This window comes from Ornithodoros turicata, unplaced genomic scaffold (assembly GCF_037126465.1).
Source record: "Ornithodoros turicata isolate Travis unplaced genomic scaffold, ASM3712646v1 Chromosome32, whole genome shotgun sequence".
Classification (NCBI taxonomy): Eukaryota; Metazoa; Arthropoda; class Arachnida; order Ixodida; family Argasidae; genus Ornithodoros; species Ornithodoros turicata.
In genome coordinates this window covers 1,023,423-1,033,218 of record NW_026999357.1, presented here as the reverse complement: position 1 = coordinate 1,033,218, position 9,796 = coordinate 1,023,423, and the positions used below count along the sequence as shown (strand labels likewise).

At 44.6% G+C, this 9,796-nt stretch overlaps 1 protein-coding gene across 1 annotated transcript in view; it reads right to left on the bottom strand.

The window, feature by feature from the left end:
- Positions 1–2,297: 2,297 nt before the first annotated feature.
- Positions 2,298–9,796, bottom strand: part of LOC135373802 (uncharacterized) — a 121,451-nt gene continuing 113,952 nt past the window's right edge. Inside the window, exons 15-16 of the mRNA XM_064606869.1 lie at positions 2,368–2,590; positions 2,298–2,306 (exon numbers count right to left, since the gene is read on the bottom strand). Coding sequence (XP_064462939.1) covers positions 2,298–2,306; positions 2,368–2,590 — 232 coding nt within the window. The remainder of the gene's footprint in view (positions 2,307–2,367; positions 2,591–9,796) is intronic.

The window sequence follows — 9,796 nt, the reverse complement described above, 5'->3', positions numbered from 1 at the left end:
GCATCAAACATTTTCATTTCATCAGTTAGCTTATGTTCTGTAGGAGACACGGTTGTCAAAAAATCAGCGTGATGTACTCCATCTCAAATGTCCAGATGTTGCATGGCTATTTCTTTTGAGTAAAAAACACATGCATCACATAGTCCATGCAACTTGAAATACAGTATTCGCACAACACTTTCAAGCGCAACGCAACTGAGTCAATATGAGCCTTGGAACTTCTCACAGAGGGTTTTAGCTAACCATGTCCCCAACAGTACAATTGGTTTATGGTACCGTATCTTACATAGCATTTTTCCAGCATTTATTAAACTGTGGTACGCAGCACTTGCATGCATTTGCTTATAATAATTTGAACAAACACACATGTGTACAAGTAGAAGTGTAGAAGCTATATCTACTCTAGCGTTACCCATACTTGATGCTATGTGCCGAGTGCGCCAATATGTTGCAGAAACGTTGAACGTTCACTGATCAATGCAAGAAGTCAGAGACCGAGCTGCCTAGCGCCTTCCAGTGGCAAAAGGTATAATATTACAAAGTAGCTGCATGGTCCCAGCTACAAACAATGGGGTGCTTCTGTCTAGGGGAGTTTATTGCTGTGCCTCGTCCTTCATAGTGTAAATCAATAAGCATGCTTGTGAATCTAGCTCATGCATTTCTGCAAGAAAGGAGAAAGAGCATTTTTAAATCCTCTGTCATAAAAAATAATTATCATGTGATAAACTCTAACGCAGCTCCTGAACGTTGGTCCCGCAACTTCAGCATTTCCAATGGTCATCAAATCATCTTTATTTGTACTAAATCTTTATTGGAACCAAAACATCTTTATTTGAAAAATTATGTTTGGGGAGTTTCATAAGTGTTACAGTCACGTCATAAGTCAATCGCTTTCATACCTAAAAACCTGCAGTTTTCAGCTAACTGCATGAAAAATCACTGCAATTAATATTTCTGACAAACAACCTCAATATAACAGTGAAATATTGCCTTACCGTACGAAGGGTGTTGCATAAGGACAGGAGCCGCCGATAATTCGAACAGAGACTGTTGTTCTTCTGGGCACCGTCCTCATCATTGGCATGGTACTTAAAGGGTTAGGTGTGACATGTTAAAGGTTCATGCGAATTGTAGTTCTGCTTCATTTAGTTCCTCTAAACATGTAGTCGTTATAACATGCGATATTGCAAGGCGGAGATTAAAACATGTCAGTGACGTTCTCAACATTTTGAAAACGCGCGCAAAAAAGTCGAATATCGAATCGAAACTTGAATATCGGGTATAGCGGGCGAATATACCCATTATTTTGCCAATATTGGAAGAGTACTGGATATATTGGGCCGGTATATCAGTTATTCAGACAATACTGGGAAACCACCGGGTATGTCCGGTGCATATCCGCTGCATGACCGGATATGCACAATATTCAGCCAATATCGGGAGGACATTAACAATACTGGTCCAATATTGGACCGCTTTTGCCAATATGTAACCAATATTGGGCCAATGATTTGTGCTGCCTGGGCAACGACGAGCGAATATGGGTCCAATATTGTGTGCTGCTTGGGTTGTTATGGCTCATGCAGTGGCACGTTGGGAGAAGATTTGCAGAAAACGTTTCTAAACCGAAGAGAAATATTCTGAGGAATGTATTGTGGCGCACACCTCAATGTTTTGCCGCTGTTTATTTTTATCTATCGTAATGGCCATTATCTCTGAATGACGCTTACTCAAGCGGTGTAGCAAGCACGTAGTGAAAGTGAGATTCGCTTGGTTGGAGTGCACTTCACGAAAATGACACTATATTAGCCCGTGTGAGAGGGGTATTACTTGCAAATTTCCATGTGTTGTGCCCTGCTCTTTTTTTCTTCTGCTCTGATGGCAAAGTGAATGTTGGGACTTTATGCCATACAACAATGAGCGGTGCTCCATTTGGTCCATTTGCTGTGATGGAGCTGTGGGTGAGGATGTGGAGATGTGGAAACATTGTCGTGCCAGTTTATTTTCCTCTCATGAGTCATTCATTGAGAGCTGTTCTGAGCACAATTATATTCCAACATTCAGCATGCATCCAATCAGTACTTGACAAATAGCTAGCCAATATTTGATGAAGAAATTAAGAGTCATTATGTAGAGACTAACTTGTGCCCTGTTCGTAACACAAAACGTTGTCACATAGGAAATGTAGCTCTGAACCAGAAAGAACTTCCCTGTCGCCGTCGATATTGGATGTCATGGTGTTGAATATGCGAACACTTCCGTGCAATAGGTCGGTCACACAACCATATTTATTGTGATCAGTTGGCCTGAACAAGCGAAATGGAAACCAGTAGATCCCTTTTTTCACTACAACTGACGTCACACTACCTTCATCACTGAAGCCACAATGACGGCTGCTGCCAGAGTCCATGCTGGATAGTTCATGCACCCAGCACTCTTGCTTTTGTCAAATTCACAGTCCAATTTCGACGTACCACACAGATTTGCCATTATCTTCGTCTTCTGCTCAAGAAAAGATGCGCTGAATTCATCACCGCATCGTTTGTCCTTTAGTACTTCCGTAACGCAATTCTTGCTGTATTCCATGGAACTGGGAAAGACAGATTTGACATAAATACTAAATTAAGCTGTTAAAGTCTGACATTGCGTTTTGCAAGGTTGTAGACAGTATTAAACATAATGAGCAGCGCACAAATCTTCTGCTATAGGGTGCGGCAAACTACGTAAAAGAAGGGTGAAGAGAAACAGAAACAGTGGTGTCCGTGCTAACGTAATGAGTAGAGCGATAGCTATCGTTGAACTACTAAGGAAATGTGGGGATAATTGTACGCAATGGTTAGCAGATATGGGACTTGTAGGACCTCAACCGCAATCATTCATGATGATGTAATGCTAGAGGGGATAACGCGCACTGCGTTTGGCGTGAAGAAATAAGATTATCATACCGTCGCGTATGGCAAGTGCCTCGAGTGCATGATGCATACATAGCACTGATTTTTTGTCGTGTATATCGAGAGTCATTGATTTGATTGATCTGAAAACATTTATATGGAACCTGCGAGGATAAGCACAAGCCTAACTGCAATGCCTAGACAACTGCCGCAAACATAGGAAATCCAAGAAAGACTGTTCCTTCGGTTCTCCGTTCGGCTGGCCGACGTCACGGCTAAACAGCACGTCGCTGTCCCACCTAGGCCGTCTCGCTTGTAAGAAATAACAACATAGCATTCCAGCCGCAAGCTGCCTCGTGATCGCCTCACTCAGCAAAGACGACCGGTGCTACGCCCTTACTAGGCACTCCTCCTTTCTCAGTCGCATCATCTAAAACTGTGTGGCAGGTATGCGCCAGCGAATGAGGAGGAGTCAGATTGACAACCCTGTCATAAACGCCTCTGCGTCTATGGTTCACGTGGCGCCATCTATTGCCCGAACTGAGTTTTATTTGTCATCTTGAAAAAATCACCATGGGCGCTGTCTGGAAGAGATCGAACACGAAGTGAAAGTCGCAATCAGCTTCTGCCATGAACTCTATCGCTAGGGAAGAAATGCCAAAACGCGAACGACGTGAAAAATTAATCAGGAGAACGACGAGGAACAGCATGTAAAAGTGGATTTGATTGTAAATGATAAAATACTGATAAATAAAATGAGAAAAATTAGCCGCCCAGCAATTTCGCTCAAGTTCCTCACTCCTTTCATACTCTAGAATTTCATCGACAGCCTGAAGCATCGCGAAGAAAGTGGACCCCTACTACGACTTCTACCACGAGATCTACAATCTACATTCCTCGCCAGCTAACATAGAAATGCCTCTAACGTCAAAGTATGAGCGGAATTAGACAAAGACAGTTAACTTGTACCCAGTCAGGTAGAGACGACATCAGAAATAATGAAGGATCCACGACTCCCTTTATTGCGCAAGAGGCAGAGTCAGGAATAAAAAAACAAGTGGGTTGAAGCGGCGTAGTTGCTTGAAGTATACGTTAAAGTAAAAACTGTAAAACTGCAGGCCTATCTTTCGCTTGTCCGCGTCCCTTCGATGCAGTTTTAACTTTCAGGGATAAAAATACTTCGGGAAAGGGAACGTGGCCAGAAAATCTACTGCATGAGCTGCTCAAAATATTACAATCGAAAACACGAACTACCTGCTTTAAAGAGATGTACATGAGGCCGAGGAATGGAAAAATGCGAACGTCAAGCTAACATCCTACGAACATCCGACAGCTGGCTAACCTTTTCAGAGACTTTCATCTTTCATTTCTTAGGCCATTTGAGGCTTTGTATGTGTTTGTCCTTCTATGCTGTTCCAGCCTTAGAACATCAGTTTTCTCAGGATCAAGATATCATGTAAGGGCAAAGATAAACCGGAAGAAGCTTTCTGCTCATCAGTGTACCAATAGCCCTTCATCGCAACGTATATGAGAAGGTACTGAGTATATAGCTTAACTCCCCCCCCCAAAAAAAAACAAAACAAAAAAAACATTGAGCTAGGAAGCTGTATATTGATGATGAATGATGTAGTGGACAATTTGTCTACATTCAATGACGCAAGAATCCACTACCAATGATTGCAACTGATCTTTTTTCCTCCTGGTCACAGTGAGCATGGGAGCATTACCAGAAAAGTGCAGTCTGGAAGAACATTGGACCATAATCAAGTTCCTGTTTCTCTAAGGGAAAGGTGTGGAACACATCCATGATGAAATATAACGAACTTCGGATGACACTGACCTCTCACATATGCAACAGTTAAACGTTGGGTTGTCAATTTTAAAACATTTCGGTGTTGAAAGAAACCCAGAAACCTGTTGTGAGAAACACAGTGGTATGTCTGTTTCTCTCTGTGCCGGCAAATGTCATCCAAAAGTATTGCTATTATATATATTACGGAAACTCACGTGAGGGAGCTGCTGCCATTATCGACAACGACTTGGAAATGATAAAGCTTGAAGCGCAGTGGATCCCAAAATTTTTGACAACCCGACAAAATGCGGAATGAGGTCGCCTATTCCATCCAAATCCCATTCCAATGAATGGAGATTTGTAATAATTCCACTCCTTTCAATTCCTCTGATTGAAACCATATGGTCAATCCCCACTTCTGGGATCCATTCCATTCCTCTGACAGGTTCCGCCAATTTATTCAAATTCCATTCCACGCTCTCATAAATCTGGAATGATTCCGGAATCATTCCATCTCCGGAGTGGCAACTCCGCAACTTTGGTGGAGACATCGGTGACTGTTTCAGAACATCTTGCAAAAGATTAGTCATGCTTCCACACTGCAAACTTTTTCGCACCTTTAAAGGTGCGCGCCGTGCACATCAAACTTGGTTGCCTAACATTGTACCTCCAGGCTGATATTTTACAAAATTCAGGAACCATTACAAAAGATCAGGTGTCTGTGCAAATATTGCTTTCGTTATGTCTTAGATACTGTAGATACGCGCTAATGCTTATATGCGTCGCTACCGATATTCCAGCACGTGCACGTGTGTACTATACTGTCCAACAATGACTGAATTTTTGGAGGACAGGCGACATGCGACTAAAATAGTGCTAAACCGTACTTTATTATGTTGTTACAACAATTACACCGGAAAGGGCGTGCGCCATGCACATTATTACTCCTTTAAATGTGTAAACACGGCCACAGTGCAGGACAAACTGGTAGCTGCTCACGGGGAACTATTCGCCCAACCTGACTCCTTTTGAATATCATTTGTTCCCCAATCTAAAGAGACAACGAATTGAGAATGTTCCGGAGGCAAGGCAACTATTGCTGCAAATGTGGTCTCACCAGCAGTCGGGAGAATTTTATTTGCAGGGACTTTTGCGGGACAGATATCGGGATTGACTTCCGGGGGGAAATGTAGAACAGTGTGGCAGTTAAGGCTTCCTAGCTCAATCTTTTTTTTTTTCGGGTAAGGCTCAGTACTTATCAGCGCAAGGAACACTGGGTTGGTAGAATAGTAGTAACACCCTTTTAATACTGCTATGTACAACCAAGTTGCACCACATGTGCGTGGTTCCCAGTCCGGCTCCAGTTCCGAAACAGAATGATCTTTTTCACAACACGAGCGCGGCGGATCTCAATCCTCTGCTTCTTCAGCTGGCGCCACTACAAACCTCCCCGTCCGTACCTCTGTGCCGGACGATGATTTCGAGCAGGGTATCTTCGGGCCTGAGGTACGGGTTGAGTGTCCTCATCAGCGGCCAAGGTAGACTCAGCGTTCCCACCTGTTGTTGCAGGTTCGACTCCATGTGACCAGTCGATATCCGGCAATTCGGGCAGACGCGGCTTGATGTCGTCAGCATGCATCTTGTGCTGTTACAGATCCTCCGTCATGACCTGATATGTTGGGCCGCCCGAACAGCGAACAATGGTGCCCCGAATCCAGTGGTTCTTCCGGGACTTGTCCTTCACCCAAACTTCGTCGCTGGTGGCAAGTTCCGCAGTCTTGTGCAAGAGTCATAATTGCGCTTTTGACGATCTCTCGCTGGAGACAAGGCGTTTGGATGGTTAGGGCGCGGAAGGTCCAGCTCTGTACGGTAGTGCCTCTTCTTAAGCATTTCGCACGGTGGCTGTCCGGTTGTTGCGTGAGGCGTTATCCTGTACTTAAGCACAACATGCTTAATTTCTTTTGCACTGTCCCTCCCTTCCTTCTGACGGCGAAGGAAGGCTTTCAGAGTTCGCACAAGATTATCAGCCTGTCCGTTGGACTTAGGGTGATACGGCGGAGTCAAGATGTGTTTAATTCCAAGGCGATCCAAGAAATCTTTCAACGCTGCCGAGATGAACTGAGGTCCATTATCGCTAACCAGCTGGAAAGGGAGGCAGCGAAGATGTCCTCAAGGGCTTTTATTGTGGCTGAAGCTTTGGTAGACCTCATCAACTTCACCTCGAGCCACTTGCTGTACGCATCGATTACCACTAGGTAAGTTTTTCCGCCCAACTCTGCCAAGTCAGCGTGAAGGTGACACCACGGTTCTTTCGGAACCTCCCATTGGTGAAGAGGAACTGGAAGTTGTTGATTCGAAGAAGTGGCACATGCTCCACACGACTGACAAGTCAGCTCAATGTCCTTGTCCATTCCTGGCCACCATACATAGGAGCGCGCCAACATCTTCATTTTTGTTTGCCCAATGTGGCCATCATGAAGTAGGCTGAGGACAGTGTTGCGATGCTGGGACGGGACGACAACGCGCATGCCCCATACGATGCAACCCTTTTCTGTTGTCAGCTCAGTGTTGCGCAGGTAGTACGGTTGAAGCTCGGGGTCCCGTTCACGAGAAGGCCAACCTTCTATGATGTAACGGTAGACCTTATGTAGACGGTGTAAGAATCCGGTCTGAAGCAATGGCGTTGGCAATTGCAGACGCTTTCAGCGGAATTTTATCAATACCTACTGAGAGGACGGAAGAGAACATTCGGCGATCCAGTGCTCCCCACAAGGAAGTCGTCATCCGAAATCGCAGCATCGAAATCAGGTTCCGGGCCTGGCGGAAGTCGAGACAGGCCGTCCGCATTTCCGAACTGGGCCGTTGGCTTGTACTGAATGTCAAAACTATGACCAAGCAGGGTCAACGCCCAGCGCTGCATTCTGTTCGCCGCTGTGACTGGAATTCCTCTCTTTGAGCCAAAGATTGACGTCAGTGGTTTATGGTCTGTATATAAGATGAATTCCCTTCCCGCAGATATTGGTGAAACTTCTTAACACCGCATATAATGGCCACGGCTTCCTTTTCAATTTGGGCGTAATTTTTTTGAGCCGACGTCAACGTGTTAGAAGCATGGCAATGGGCTTGTCTTTACCATTGACTTTATGGTAAATCACTAAATCACTGCGCCAACGCCTAACGAGAAAGCGTCAGCAGCCATGTAGATAGTTTGACTAGGGTCGAAATGCGCCAAGGAATCGATGGACGTGAGTCGACGTTTGATCTCCTTGAACTCCTGTCTTGTGCAAATTATACGCCGAACTTACTCCAGAGCGATTACAAATCAAATGCTGCAAAATCCTATCCATCCAATCCAATCCTATTCAATCTCAACGGTTTTCGTAAGGAAAGAGTAATCGAAGAGTAATCACAGAAACATGGCAGCGTCTATGTGATGCCAACGGGGATGAGACTGTCAGAAAAAGGGTGGAGCAGTTACACTTTTTAGGAGGTAATAGCTGTCGCATACGTTGTGCCTAAAAGGCTGCAAAGTTCTACATGCTACGTACGAACGATAAAGTTACCGCTTTCGGCGAGCGAAAGGTCCTACGCCTTTTTGTCGCAGTGTGGATATGTGATAATTTCTTTTGACACCCTTTTACACACTTATCAGACGCTATGTTGACCTAGGTGGTAACGATGGAAGTTACCACCTTTTCACGTCCTTTTTTCTTAGACTGTGGGCGCGAGTGTTTGAATGGCACAAGCGATTCATGTCGCGCAGGGAGTCGGTGGATGATGACGAGACCGCGCCGGGACTCGAGCTCAGGAAAACAAAAACCGTGACAATGCAAAACCACACGCAGCTGTAATGGTGATGATGTGACACCACGTCCTTCCACATCCCTCCTACTCCCCTTGCATCTGACCGTGACATCCACGAGAACATCCAGGCTAATAGACTCGCCACGCCGATGGGGATGACCATCTTCTCAGAAAGAGGAATTTTCCACCTGCTTCCATGATTCCAGGAAACGCCGAAAAAAGTGCCTTCACTGCTGAAGTGACTACTTCGACGGTGGGAGAGGTCATTAGCTGATAACCGGGTATTCGTATTTTTTACTGACTCGGTCTCGGAACTTTGAGGACAAATATAGTATTTCAGTGTTCGTGGTGTCCCCTCCTCCGCGTTGTGTTTCGGTGCTGCTGCGCCTGACGTTTGAACTATGCAGGGTGTTTCAAGTAAAATGTCACCAAACTTTATTCAAAAATCCAGCTGTCCGAAAATTATACAACGAACGTCGTTTTTCTCAGAGGAGACTTTGCCGCGACTAGGCAGCATTTTTTTTTTAACTCATGAGTAATTCAATGTTCCGAATTTGAATTTCGCGTTTCTTTTTCGGAACTCAAATTTGCCGAGTCAACCTCGCTTTTTTTTTTCATAAACAGAAAGCACATGTCGGATTTACCCCGTTCCATTGCAAACTACATTTATTACCACAATGGCAATACCAGAAAAAAATTGTGAAACCGTTCTTTCGAGGGGCGTAAATTCCCGTCCGCGCTCAGACGTCCGAAAGCAGCGATGCGAGTAGGTCGTGGGTCTGCCCTTTTACTTTTCTTTTTCATGCTTCTGTTGATTAAGCCAGCTTGGTTACAAAGTTATCGAATAGAAGAGCGAGACAAAAAAAAAAAAAAAAAAGAACAGGAAGGAACATGTCACCGTTTTTCTTCCGCCACACCTCACAATGAACCTAGAACCGAAGGCGGCCGACATCTGCGCGCCTCGAAACGAACGTTATTCTTCTTCTTCCTTTTTTTTCTATCATCATTGTAGCCGTAACTCTCTTTTGCAACGAAATGGGGTAACTCCGACATGCGGTTTCTGTTTATGAAGAAAAACAACAACAACAAAGACACACACGCGATGTTGGCTTGGCTTCAATTTCCCTTTATTTAGAATTGATAAAAGTGCTCCGAAGTCGTGGTAAAACCCCTTCCGAGGTAAATAGCATTGGTAGCATACAGTTCGAAGAAGGTTATCTTTAAATATAACTTTGGGACACGTTACGTGGAAAACTCTGCGTATTAACTACCCCAAGTTTCACTCCAACGCTACACCTACAATGAGAAC